This window comes from Andrographis paniculata, unplaced genomic scaffold (assembly GCF_009805555.1).
Source record: "Andrographis paniculata isolate CXL003 unplaced genomic scaffold, ASM980555v1 Contig49END, whole genome shotgun sequence".
In the NCBI taxonomy this organism is placed as follows: domain Eukaryota; kingdom Viridiplantae; phylum Streptophyta; class Magnoliopsida; order Lamiales; family Acanthaceae; genus Andrographis; species Andrographis paniculata.
The window spans coordinates 1198228-1213641 of record NW_026137583.1 but is presented as its reverse complement, the minus strand read 5'-3'; the positions used below and the strand labels follow the sequence as shown (position 1 = coordinate 1213641).

The 15414-nt window shown below is 25.2% G+C and overlaps 1 protein-coding gene across 1 annotated transcript; it reads left to right on the top strand.

Annotated features, from left to right (window-relative positions):
- Positions 1–5266: 5266 nt before the first annotated feature.
- LOC127252833 (retrovirus-related Pol polyprotein from transposon RE1) lies at positions 5267–6190 on the top strand. Its single transcript, XM_051277158.1, has one exon. The coding sequence runs from the start codon at positions 5267–5269 to the stop codon at positions 6188–6190; it is 924 nt and encodes a 307-aa protein (XP_051133115.1).
- Positions 6191–15414: the final 9224 nt, after the last annotated feature.

Here is a 15414-nt window from a genome sequence, read left to right as displayed (position 1 = left end):
ACTTGTTTAGTCATCTATAGTAAATATGTTGTTTATCTCTTTATATAATTCAGAGTGTTATGGAAATACTATTACAATGAATTCATCCATGATTACCGAAAATAAGTGAATATTTTGAACCGAAAATGGTTGGTTACCTAAGCACAAGTTACTAGGGTATATATACCCGATATTGAAGCATGTGATACCAACTTTATCGTTACGTAAGATCTGCGCTAGGGCATATCGGTATTTGATGCAGGTATGTTAGTATGTGCTCTGGGTACAAACACCGACATTTAGGGTATAAATAATGGTTGCTTAGGTATTATCTGTGTAGTAGCAAGTATCCATGAATGTGTTTGATTGCAGTTGATCCTCTTATGGAAGGGCCAATTTACGAACTCGGTGTGAGTACTTCTTCTCCCAACCCCGATGGAAAAATTTGGGCATAGTACGTTTACATTCAACAGCACATGCCCACATTGTTCAATGGCAAAACAATAAAGCATGTACAAGTAACAACCAACATAGTTTAACTAAGTCCTTTATGACTTGTTCAGTCATCTATGGTAAATATGTATTGTTTACTCATTACGTAGATTTCTGGGATTCACGGGAATACTATAATGATACATTCATCCCTGATTACCGACAATAATTGAATGTTTCAAACAAAGAACGGTCGGTTTCTGAAACAAAAGTTACCAGGGCATATATACTTGGTGGAAAGGTTTGGGCATGATACATTTACATTCAACAGCTTATGCCATATTTTTCAATAGTGTGATTACAAAGCATGTAACGTTATTTAATGGGTGTAATATAATTACTTTATGCGTCAATAGGATATAACCGGTTGGATCTGCTGGTATATTTTATTGTAGTAAGTGGTATGTAACTCTATTACACAAGTATATAATGAAATAGTAGATGTTTGTAAATATATTCTGCAGGTATATTAATAATGTACTGAGGTATTTGATGATGCAACTCTGTAAGAACGAATGATAAATATAATATCATGTTATTTCCATGGTATTTGAATTCTATTATTGGGTAATCATTTGGAATTCTAATAGCTGATTAAAACCTGTTGTTGTTGCTAAGTACAACCATTACCTATATAGCACAACTAAACATCAAATTCCACATCTCACACAACTACATTGCTATTATAAAGTTATATACGTTAATATTACATGTATATATATGTATTTGCAAGCATGTTGGTAATGGAATGAGCTATCTGGTGATGCTAACATGTGGGAACAAATGGTAAAAATAATATCATGTTGTTTCCATAATGTCAACTCCGATGTTGAATGACGTGGGCTCCGGGCTAAAGTTATTAATCAAGGCAAGCAGGCGGTGCCACTACAACCTTATCTTTAGGCAGTCCAGAAAATGGTCGAATTGAGTCATTTTGATGGCTCTAATATGTTCATCCAATATGCATTTCTTTATTTTCTCCACCTCGTTATGAAAACATGGTACTGCAAATCGGATGATAACCTACTTGTATTCTTTCCTCGATTTGTAAATAAATACCACAAGTTCACATTACTCGAACAATAGAAAAAAACTAAAATTTGCAACTTCGGGTAACTAAACAAAATGTACATCTACAAAATTAACAAAAATCACAAATTAAATAAATAAAATAATCCAAAATTGGTGCCAAAATAAAACACTCAACTCGGTGTATCTGGGCAAATATACGAACGATTTCAAAGCCGATTAACAAATAAAACTACACCGATCACTTAGGGCTTCTCAACACCAAACCAATGCATACAAATACGGGACCAAGATTTACACCTCAAATAATCGAACAAACTACGGTATAATATCAAGGTCAACAAATCAAAACTTGAAAAAAGTCCAACCTGGCACTTACTTCTTCAAGCTTGTCTTGGGGGATGGGAGCGGTCAGCTGTTTTCTTCACATTTTTGCACCGAATCGGTTGTTACTTAATTTCCGGAGGTTCGAGAGCATCGGTTTGCCTAGAGATTGAAGAAAAAGGGTTTAAAATCGGTGTGAGGGGATATGAGAGGTTTCCTGCTTTTACCCTTATTAAATCGTGAATTAATTTTTTTTTTTTAATTCACAAAAAGAAAAGGTACGCGATTTCTAACTAGAAGTATATAAGGTTACAATAGAGGTAGAGCGGGAAGTAATATAGGTATATATTACAAAATTTGAAGTATTGATCAACCTATTTCGAGTACATGTTGCGTATATAACGGTGATTGAGGGAAAAATAAACATTGGGGAGCTATAACAAACCTAATTCATAAAGTAGGGAGTGCAGACTAACTAATTTCTAATAGGGACTGAATTGCAAGTATATTTGTCTGACAGGGATTTTAATCCAAGTCTCCCATAAAAATATGTACGATTATTTTTTATATTTTTGTCCTTGCAAATAAAAAAAATATTTTTTAAAAGTCAAAGGATATTTTATATATATTATTTTTAATATAATATAAAATATATACTTTTAAGTGGGACAAATAAAATAATAAAAATAATACATGAATTGGAATAGAAAAAGTAATTTTTATTCTTACTTTATTTTTGCCCTAGAAGTATTTAATACTAAGACCGCCAGTATTTGATTGTCCATAAAAAAAAGAAATAAAAAATTAAATAAATAAAAATTTATTACATGAACAAAAGAGGAAAGAGAAAAAAAATCTTAAGTATATTATAGTTTCACTCTAAAAGGGAATTATGTGGAGAGAATTTTATATCTTCTTCTCCATAGAAAATATTTTGAAACAAAGAGGATAAAATGACAAGATCCATACATTTGTTGTAATATTGACAGTGGCGGGTGGTGCTAATTATGGTTCAAGCACCAGAATATTCATGAGATTCGACTTGTTATAAGAACGGCATATCAAAATTATGCGATAAAGAATGCAAGCCTTTATGTCATATATACAAAGTTCCTTATGAGAACACGAAGACTGTGGACAAGAATGTCGATACAAAGCTTTGAGAGAGAGAGAGAGAGAGTTGGTTTGTAACAAATAAAAAACAATTTTGGTGAACTCTTGTTTTGCTCTATCAATAAATGTTGTATATAGTTTAATTGTATTCTCTAATTAAATAGATCGAGTCTGAAATCTCAATTTGAAATGTTCTAAAAAGTTGGGAGTTTAAATAATGTAATTTAAATCCAGTATAAAATAAAAATCTTGACAGCATACATTTATGTATTATAAATCGTGATCGTTAAATTTTCATTGTCTATCATAAATCACATACAAATACTTCAAATTGAAACATACATACAAAGGGTAATCTTGATTGATTGAAAATAAACCATGGACGTAGACATTCATCCCAATGTCAACATTGCTGTTTTTATTCGTCGGGCGCAAAATAGCATGATATTTTATCCTTTAATTTGAACACTCTTAATAATCCTTTTTGATCTCTTAACCACACTCAACTTCTTTCACTATAACTCATCCTACCAACATGAATATGATATGAATAGTGATACACTCTTTTGTCGTCATTCTATTTTTATTTATTCTTCAATTAACATTGTGAAAAACAAAACATAAGATTTGGTTATTGAATTTTGTGCGTTTCTTATGTTTGGGGGACATTGCTAAACCAATGTGTGTTGGTTTTTTATTTTAAATAAATAAATTTTACTATTTATTCCGTACTATTTTTTATAAAAAAAAATATTTTATTTTTCTTACAAAATATTATATCAAATACTATTTAAATCAAAATTAAAATCACCCGTCCAAAATTCAAATCAAAACTAAACAAATCCAATTTCCACTCTAAATGAAAACATCTGAAGAAAACATACACATAAAAGTATGTAATTGAGATTGAATAGGATGAAATACTAGGTTTTCGGTTGGGGGATTGAAAATTGAATTTGAGGTTTGAGAATTATATATTTAAATTGAATTAGAGTTTTGATGTGATGTTTTTCAAGAAAAACTTATTTTTTTATGTAAAATATTTATTTCTATTTTTTGTTTTTAAGAAAAAAAAAAAAGACCATCCGCTTAACTCTAGCCAACTCAATTTGCAAATTGCATTGTAGAAACAATATTGTACAAGACTTCGTCACCTATCCTTTTTATACTACCGCAATATTATTATTATTATTATTATTATTATTATTATTATATGCGCGCTATATAATTATATTACCATATGATATTGTAAAAAGTATTGTAATATTATGATAGTATTGAGAGAGAGTATGTATAAGATAATGTTATAAAAATAAATATTCTAACAAAACGTTTTTGGGATTATATATGTGACGTTATGATAATATTTAGGCAAATAAATATTATAAAATATTATTATGATATTTTGTTTTACATATAGATAATACGATTAAATCAATTTTAAAATTTTTGTATAATATTTTTTTAATTGATATGTATATATATATATAACCCAAGGCCTGTTTACCTGTGTATTTTTTATTCTTTTAATTGAATTTATTTTCTCTCTTTAGAGTATGGTTGGACGGGCATTTTCAATGACTTTTGCTTTTTTTTTTCTTTTTTTTTTTAATGTATTTTTACACATTTTGATTGGCTTCTTTTAACAAAAGTCACTACAAAATAAATATTTAATTAGCTATAATATTTTTAACTACAAAGTATTTTTTGTAGTTAAAACGTGTCATTTAAAACAAAAATTAATTTCATCTTAAAAAATAAATTATGTACTACAAAATTAATTTCGTCGCTAAAGTTTTTTTGCGAGAAAATTCTATCTTCATAGAAAAAAAGTTTTAGCTACAAAATTATTTTTCATAACTAAAATCATTTGGCTACAAAAATAATACATATTTTCTTGCTAAAACTCTTTTATTATAATTTTTAGTTTTATAGCAAAAAAATTTTAGCTATGAAATCATATTTTTGTAACTATATCTCTATTCTTAATTTTCATCGCAAAAAAAAACTAGTTTTTTGTTACAAAAGTTGTTAGTAGTGGAGTAGTCGTTGGCTTATTTTTAGGAATACTCAGTTATTTTCTTTACTCTAATGTGAGTTTTTGCCATGTCGATTACGAGAAAGAATAAAAGTATCAAGTTATTGTCTTTTATCTCTGGGTTTTCTTCCTTATGTCTACATCTGGTATCAGAGCCACGGAAACCCTTTTTCCCTATTAACTTTATCTTCCTCCTAAATCTGGGTCTTTCAACTTTTCTTTATTTTCGACCTGCAAGTTATTGAGAGTGCAAATCACATTTATTTCATTGATATCTTCCTCTCGTGAGAAATGGCAACCAGTTTTAATGTTGTGTGGATTGGTCCGAAATTAGATGGAAACTTGGATTACAATTATTGGCAGATAATGATGTCTACGCATCTGAAGGCCCAAAGCCTATGGGTGTTTGTTGAGCCGGGACTTGCAGATGGAGCAGACGCAAATACTCAACGACAGGATCAACTTGCCCTAGGTCAGATCCACCAAGGTGTTGATTACTCTGTTTTTGGGCAAATAGCAAGTGCGAAGACTGCAAAGGAAGCGTGGGACATCTTGAGGATGTCATACAAAGGAGTCGATCGAGCCCAAAAATCTAAATTACAGTCATTGAGAAGATTGTACGATCAATACGAGATGACATCTACAGAGACGGTGGAGCAATATTTTTTTCGTCTCACTAATCTTGTCAACAAAATGCGGTTATATAGAGACAAAATTGAAGATGGTCCTGTGGTTGAGAAAGTTCTTCGAACCATGCCGATGAAGTATGATCATGTGGTGGCTTCTATAACTGAGTCCCATGATACCGAACTATTATCGGTTGAGGAGTTGAAAGGTATGATTGAGAGCCACATTGATCGGATTGCCGCAAAGACAGAAGTACCAATTGAAGAAGCCCTGAAAAGCCAAATTACTTTGAACTCAAATGCATTTCCGAATGAGGAAGAACCGAGCAGAGGCCGTGGAAGAGGAAGAGGAAGGGGAAATTTTAGAGGACGGGGACGTGGGAATCACATATCACAGAGCAGAGATAGATGTAACAACCAAGATAAATTTCCCTTTCATTGTTATAATTGTGGCAAGTATGGACATAGAATTGCAGATTGTTGGCAGAAGAATTCTAACAACCAAGCACATCTCGCTGAGAACTCTGATGAATGTGGTAATGAAGCTGAAACTTTACTTTTAACCAGTGACATGGTTTCCGTCCCATAAATATAATCTTAATTGGATTGGGTACGAGATTTAAGAAATATTGATATTATATTGGTAGTGGGTAAAAAGTATAGATAAAAGACTTTTTTGCCCTTATGAGTGTATTAGTGTAAAAAATAGTTCCAATTGTGTAATAAAAATGAAAAAAGTATTGGTAGTTTTATGGTGATATGGTTATTTATGAAAATAAGACTATTATTTTAGAATGAATAAAAATGATAAACAACACTATTATATTGGGACGGAGTATTATATTAGAATTTAAAGATATAGGGTGTGCTTGATTTATGTTTATTTATAGAGTTATTTGATATAATATTTTATAAAATAAAATGATGATTCTTTTCTGTACATGAATTATAATAAAATAAATTGCTTTGAGAACATAGTCTAATTGAAATTCAACATCAAATTCCAATAATATTTTTTAGGAAAAAAATGAATAGAATAATTAATAAAAATAAGAGTGTTTTAAACTTGTAAAATGAAAACGTATATAAGGCCATCTCCAATCCATCAATTTCATTTATTCAGTTTTAACTCTAAATATGCAGTTGCTACGATAATATTATTTCAACTATAATTCTATTTTTCACTATTATTTTTCAAATATTTAATTTTTCTTATTATTTTAAACAATTTTTTATTTTTATAATTTAAAATATATATTTTTTAAAATTTATAAAAATGAAAAATAAATTAAAAAATAAAAATAAAAATAAAAATGGGGAGCTATGCAACATCGCCAATTGGTGCACGATCTGTCAACCCAGCGCTATTAAAAATTTCATATATTATAGTTAAAAAAATTGAATTGTCTATGATAAAAAATATTGTGTTTCGTTGAAGTTTTAAAATTGGAAGTTGAGTTGAAATTTATTTATTTACTTAATATTTGATTTATGATTTAATATATACCAGTGAGAAGACCCGTGCTACACACGGAGCAATCAACGAAAGTTTGTTATTATTTCAAAATACATTATTATAGAAATTTTTATTAATTTTATGTTTATTTTCAAATATTTTAATAAATTTAAGAATAATAAATTTTTTATAGAAATAATAATAATTAAATAAATAAAAATAATTTTTTTTAAAAAAATATTATCATTAAAAATAAATTAAAAAATAAAATACAATATCATTAAAAATTATGATTTACCTTTAATATTTAAAATAAAATATGTAATATAAATAAAATAATACAATGTTAAAATAACAATTTCAATTAAAAATATATATATAAATTATACATATATTTTGGACGCGTTTATTTTCAAATATTTTAATAAATTTAAGAATAATAAATTTTTTATAAAAATAGTAATAATTAAATAAATAAAAAATAATTTTTTTAAAAAAAACATTATCATTTAAAATAAATTAAAAAATAATTTTACAAAAAAATAAATACAATATCATTTAAAAATTATGATTTACCTTTAATATTTGGAATAAAATATGTAATATAACTAAATAATATAATGTTAAAATAACAATTTAGTTTATTATGAATAACATCAATTAAAAATATATATAAAAATTATACATATATTTTGGATGTGTTTAGAATTTATTAATTATAATAAATAATAAGTTGCTATACTTTTATTTCTAAATCAAAAATATTATTTATGTAACATTAGTTTGTTTAATGTTTGTTTGATGTTTGTTTGAATAGAAACACTAATATTTTTTACATAAAAATAAAATATAATACATATCAATAAATTAAATATCTATGAAAAAAGAACAACTCAAAATTTTCTATAATAAAATGTAATATGAAAATAAAACTATTATTTATATACATAATAAGAATTTTTGCTTTTACAATATGATAATTACAATACTTTGATAACAAAATTGTAATTCTTCAATGAAAAAAGAATTCGAAAAGGAGATAATTTCATAAAGTCACTCTCTCCAACATTTTCTATCTAATATAATAAAAATAATATTGTTGATGTAAATTTTCAACAATAAAAAGTAAAATCCGAAAATAGGGAATTATCTTCAAATTTGATATAATTAGTGCATGAGATTAGGAATCTCTAAACACTGTACGGTACAGAAAATAAATTGAAAAATAAAACTACAGATTGGAAAATAAGGTGGTGATCCCCAAAATCAATTCTCTTGAATTTGATGTCGATTGAAGATGGTTTCTTAGGTCAGGAACAGACCTATTTAAAACCCTTTAAAGAAACGGTTTGAACTGCCGTCTGGTCGGTTACAGCAACCGCTGTCAACCGCCCAGAAAGTCCTCTTATGTCGACACTTGTGTTAACCGACTCACCAACCGCTTGTGCCGATTACAGCGCTCAACTGTCTCGGCCGACCGCTTCTGAAAACCTCACTGCCTTAAATGGGCGGCTGGTCCCGACCGACTTCTCAACCGCCCAGCAATAACCTCTGGTTTCTTAGACTGGTCGCTAGACCAAACGATTCACCGGCCGTCCCATCAAGCGACCACCATCTGGTCTCTTGTCCGACCTCGTATTGCCCGTCTCATTCTTCCTTGCCCGACCTCACTTGGTCCGACCTGCGTAATGACCATCCTTCTTCGCCCGACTTCCTCTTTCGACCGACCGCCGTATCAGCCGTCCTTCTTCGCCCGACTTCCTCTTTCGACTGACCTCAGTATCAGCCGTCCTTCCTCGCCCGACTTCCTCTTTCGACTGACCGCCGTATCAGCCGTCCTCCGTCCGACCTCATTTGGTCCGACCGCGAGACAACCGACTACGGACCATCCGACCGGACCAACCGACTACGAACCATCCGACAGCGAACCAACCGACCGGTTCTGTTTGTCTTATCTCCTTAGATGGACAACTGGTTCAACAGACTATCTTCTTGACACTTCTTTGCCCGACCTTTGTCTTGACAAACCTCCGTGTCTGACAATACTTCTTCTCTGCCCGACCTTCGTCTTGACAGACCTCCGCGTCTGCCGATACTTTTTCTCTGCCCGACCTTATCACGTCCGATCTCCGTGCCCGACCTTGTCCTGTCCGACCTCCGTATCGACCGATCATCCTTCCTTGTCCGACTTCTTTTTGCCCGACTTCTGGGCCGTTTAGCTTATATACAGACCCATCCAGAATCCTACTACCATTATTTATTATTATTATTATTATTATTATTTTTTGTGCTCAACAAATATATAACTTAATATAAATAATAATCAATTGCGAATAAGAATTTGAATTAAATTTAAATATTTCTATGCATAATAAAATAATTTTTATATATTACAAATAAAAAAAATCATAAAAGAAAAATACACCAAAATAATCAAAGAAAAATCTAAAAATTATATACTATAATAAATAAAAAAAAAAAAAAAGAAGAAGAAGAAGAATCAGAATAATCCTAAAAAATTGAGAAAAAATATGAAAAAAATAAGAAAAATTATTTGAAAAATAAAAAGAAAATTTACAAAAAAAAAAAAAAGTGATTACTCAGCACATTTAAAAATATATTTAAAAATTAATTTTTTCCACTAACACTCAATTACAAACTCACATAAAACCATATTTAAAGAAAACCGTCAAATCACCTAATTTATAAAAATTAAATATACTACTAAAATATATATACAATTTAATACATCAATTTGAGTATATATATATATATATATATGTGATATATCAAATTTATATATTTAATAATACATAAATAAATATATTTAATTTTAATTTCATAATTACTAAAGAACATCATAAACTAATAAATAAAATTTTTGTAACAAAATTTAAATTAAAAAAATTAATTATATACCATAAAAATAGTTAATTATAAAACTAATTTGTAAAAATCATAATAAACTGTAATTTTACGTTATAAAAAAATAATAGTAAAAAAAAATCTAAATCCAAAAAAATAAATATAACAAAAATATAAAGTGAAAAATCGTAAAAAAAATCTAAATCAAAAAATTTAAATATAATAAAAATATAAAATGAAAAATAGTTAAAAAAAAAAAATCTAAATCTAAAAAAATAAATATAATAAAAATATAAAATGAATAATAGCAAAAAATAAAAATAAAAAATTTAATCCAAAAAGTTAAATATAATAAAAATATAAAGTAAAAAATCTTTAAAAAAATATAAATTCAAAAAATAAATATAACAAAAATATAAAGTAAAAAATCGTAAAAAAAAAAATCTAAATAAAAAAAAACATAAATATAATAAAAATATATTAAAGTAATTCATAAATAAATAAGTAAAATTTTAGGAACAAATTTGGTATAGAAAAATGAGGCCAGACAAATGAAAATAATATCATTTATCTTGTTTGTTTGAGTTAGAGAAATGAAACTTGAATAAATTATTTCCTGTTTTCATTTTTTTCCCGTATGCAGAGAAATGAAGAAAAATGATGTCGTAGTATATGCTTTTTTTTTTAATTTTTAATTTTTTTTTGTACTATTTAATTTTTATAATTTTTTTAAAATTATATTATTTCAATTTTACAAAAAACAAACTTAATTTATTTTTAAAATATTTAATTTTTACGATATTTTAAGAAATTGTACTCAAATATAATCTTAAAAAATATCGTATATAATTTATAATTTTTTAAAAAAAATTTACCAAAAATATTTTTCATGAATTCTTATTCGTTAAAAACTCTCTTTTTATCCGGTTAATCATTTATTCTTATTTGATCATTCATATATTGCATTTATATATATATATATATATATTTCTCAACTGAATTCTCTGTTTTATCAAATAAGAGAATTAATTCTCATTCTCTACTCAATTTTATTTCTCTCAAATTCTATTCTCTACTCTCATTTCTGTGTCCAATTCTATTCTCTGCATAAAACGCCCCCTAAAAATATTCTATATAATATAAATAGTAATTTTATTGATAAAAAGTAAAAAATGGTCAAATAAAATAAAAATAAAAAAAAAAAAGAAAAATTAAAAGAATGAAATAAATTTTCGCTACCAAATTGTATAATTCATCAATAAAAATTTATTCAAAAACTTAAATTCATTGAAAAACTTACTTTGTTGCATTTGATATTTTTTTTCCTTCTATTGTCATCTGATGTCATATTCTGCATTTTCATCTTCTCATTCTGTATCCCTTAAAATTGTGGGAAAAAAAAACATTATAAATATATCAAAAATAAAGTATCAGTATTTAAAAAAAAAATTATTAGAACATGCATCTTTGTCTGTACAAAAATAAAAAATAAAATAGAAAATTATCAGTATTGTTAAACTATTAAAAAAATAACATACATTTAAAACTAAAAAAAAAAATTACATACACATAATATTCTTATTTCTTCCATTGCTATCTTTAGCATCTTTCTTCTTCATGCTATATATATTCCAATGAAAACTATATTATCCAACCACTGTTTATTTTCTTTAACGGTCACCCCTCTATCACTTATATAAGATAATAAAAATTATAATTGTAATTCTGTAAAACTGTAAAAAAATCAAAAAAAAAAAAACCAAAAAACCAAAAACATCTCATTGCAGGATTGCAAAAATTTACAAAATGTTGGCTTGAGCTCTTATATATATATATATATATATATGATTATAAAATAATTATAAATACAAAATCAAAATAAACATAAAAATTCAAAAAGTTTATCGAATTTGATGATTGGCTATATCTTCAATGGCAAACTCATTGACCGACTGTTTGTAAACATCTTCCGGCATTTACAAATTGTATTATCTCCCAAACCGTCAAACCTTGTGAATACAAAATTATTAAATAACATAAATAGATAGAATTAATCAAAAAAGAAAAAACAAAAAATAGAATAAAAAATAAATTACAGTAGCAATTTCGATTAACATATCTCAATATAACGGCGGGCGCTTTGCGTCTGCAACAAAAAATAAAGAAAAATATGAACAATAAGAATGATCGGGAAAATCTCTTAAGTAGTAGCACATTCCACCTTTAAGCGCTTTGCTTCTGCAATAAAAAATAAAGAAAAATATGAACAATAAGTATGATCAAAGTTAAAAAACCTGTAAAAATAAATAAATAAATAAATAAAAATATGAGTTCCAAAACAAATGATTATAACTTAAAAAGATAAAAAAAAAACTCCAAAATTTTGTCAGTGCATAAATTAGACACTGATCTCAAATATATATAAAGATAAAAAAAATTCCAAAATTTTGTCAATGCATAAATTAGACATTGATCTAAAAAAAATATATATATATAATATAGATTACGAAAACTGTGTCGACCCACCATCCATTTTCTCTAATCGCATCACCCCTCTATCATTTTTATCAAATAATTGTATTTCTTGTTGTATTAAATTAACTTATAAATATATTTTAGTTTTTTTTTATTAATATAATCATACAAATACAAATATAAATATAATTATTAATAAAAATTGAAGTAAATTAAATAAACAAAATTGAAGATAATTATATCACATGTTTGTTATTAAAATTTTATTTATTTATTTATGGATTATAATCTATAAAAAAATAAAAGTAATTAAATATAAAATATTTATGAAAAAATTATATAATAAAATAGTTAATTACTAATAATACTAATGAGTGAAAATAATGGAGTAACTAGCGTGTAAACTCGTGCGACGCACGATTTATATAAATTATTGAAATAATATTAAACAAATAATTAATTGTATTAACAAATATTTTATAGAAATATCCAAATATTTTTAAGATTAATCAACAATTAATATTAAATTTACCATGTGACAATTTTATTTTTTATTTTTTGTCCACGAAGATATAATTAGTACTATACATATATAAACACAATCTATAAATGTGTTAATAAACTCTCATACTAATTATATATCATTTCTTGTTATGTGTTTAAAAAAGATATTAGTATGCTAAAATAATTAATAATGAAATAATATATATGTATTATTTATACGTGTAAAATATGTCTGATTTTGTAAATTTTTGAAATAGAATAGTTGACATTGGAATATAAATTCAAATTGTTTGTCTGACAATTTTAAATTCATACTTACGGTATCGTCTTTTATTGTCTGATTAGCATCATATCTACATTAAAATTGTATATAAAATATAAATAAAAACTTACGATGTATTTATAGTTATATAAATATACAATCTTTGTAAAATTAGTTTCACTTCATATATTTTGAACATCAATATGATCAATTCGTACAATAATACAGCAAAACTTAACATTCATATAGAAAACTAAAAAAAAAAAATTAAAATTATAAGTTGAAAAAATTAATTATAAAGTTAGTATATAATGTACAATAATTATGTAACAATTTTTAATATAATTATTATATAAAAATATATGACATAATTAAATTATTTATAGAAATTAGAACAACTACTAAAGTAAAATGGAGATTTTATTTTAAAAACTAACTTTTTTAAAAAAATTAGTAGATAATTATTTATTTTAATTTTTTATTGCAAATTTAATAAATAAGCAAAAAATAATATAATTCAATAATTAATATTTATAGTCACTGAAGTATCATTTATAATTATTCAAATTTATTTTTTTAAATAAAATTAGACATTAACTTATAAATAAAAATATTATATTTAAAAAAAAATACAAATCATTCAAAATTTTGAAAATTGACTAGATATTTTTAAAAATTATTCAAATATATATTAATTGAATATGATATATTAATTTTAACAATAAATTTACATATTAAAACAAATCAATAAAATCATACTTCATTCGTCATCCATATATGATTATTTTTCATTTTTTGTCTGTTTTACATAATATGATATTTTTTTATTTTCTAATAAATTTATCAATTTTACATTTAACAAATATAAATCAATTTGATTAAATTTTTAATATTTTACACGTATAACCCACTCAAAATCCTTTATTTATATCTGTCTCCCAAATTAACAAATATTTTATTTACCTTTAAAACTCTATATTTTTTACAAAACTAATATATAATAATGATAAATAAATAAATAATTTTTTTTAATTCGTATTAATAAATTTTTATTCTCTAAAAAAAATAGTATTCATATTGTATATATATTTTATTGAGATATATAATGTTTAAAATATTCAAACACATATTGTAAATTTTTTTTAAGCATTAAATAATAATACTCATTATTTAAATAACTAATTTGTACTCCCTCTGTCCCAAATACCCTGTGACATTTCCTTTTTGGTATGTCTTAAACACCCGCAATATTTCTAAAATAGGAAATAATTAATTATACTTAATCTCTACCCTACACTTTATCCCCTCACGTCATCCAAATAAAAAAATAAAATATATATTTCTTTCTCCATCACATCATCTAATTTCTAAATTATCCTACTTAATACTACCCACCTAAAAGTCCGTGTCAAAAGCAAATGTTGCACCTTGTTTGAGATGAAATGAGTATTACATAAATTCTCGTGCCCAAACAAAATGTTGCATTTTTGTTAGGAGGGAGGCAATATATTTTTAAAAGCGATAAAATAAAAAAAATTCATGAATAAAAAAACTAATATAAGAATAAAAAATGAGATTTAAATAATATAAAAATTATCAATTATAAATATTATTAAGTTTACGACAAAAAAAATAACTGTAAAATAAATAAAATCTTGCAAAATATAAATAAATATCATATTAAATTATTTATACACTATAAAAAAATATAAAAATAAATTCCGTGATTATACATCTTTCCAAAAATAGTAAGATAAAAAAAGGAAATATTTCATATAAAAATGATTAAAAAAAAATATGGAAAAAAAATTTATATAATAATGGATACAATATGATATTTTAATGTGGAATTGACATTAAAATCTATACATATCAAATGAAATAATTATAAAATATAATCTATCGAACTAATGATTTTTTTCTTTTTAATTTGAAAAAAAAAATCAAAAGTATAAACTTACACTCCTTCATCTTCATTTTGTCTTTTTTTTAAATCAAAATAAATATAAAAGTAAAATTTATTAAGAAATATGTAAAAGAAATGAGAATTTGAGTTTCAACAAAATAAATAAATAAATAAATTAGAAATAAACTTTATAAAATTTTTAAAGTGTATATATATTCACTAACACTGTAAAAGAAATTGTAAAAAGTATATAGATTAGAAATACCCACTATCATATAAAAATATGATAAAAAACTGTCAAATAAAAAAAAAATCAGAAAAATCTCAAAAATCTCGTAATGGAAA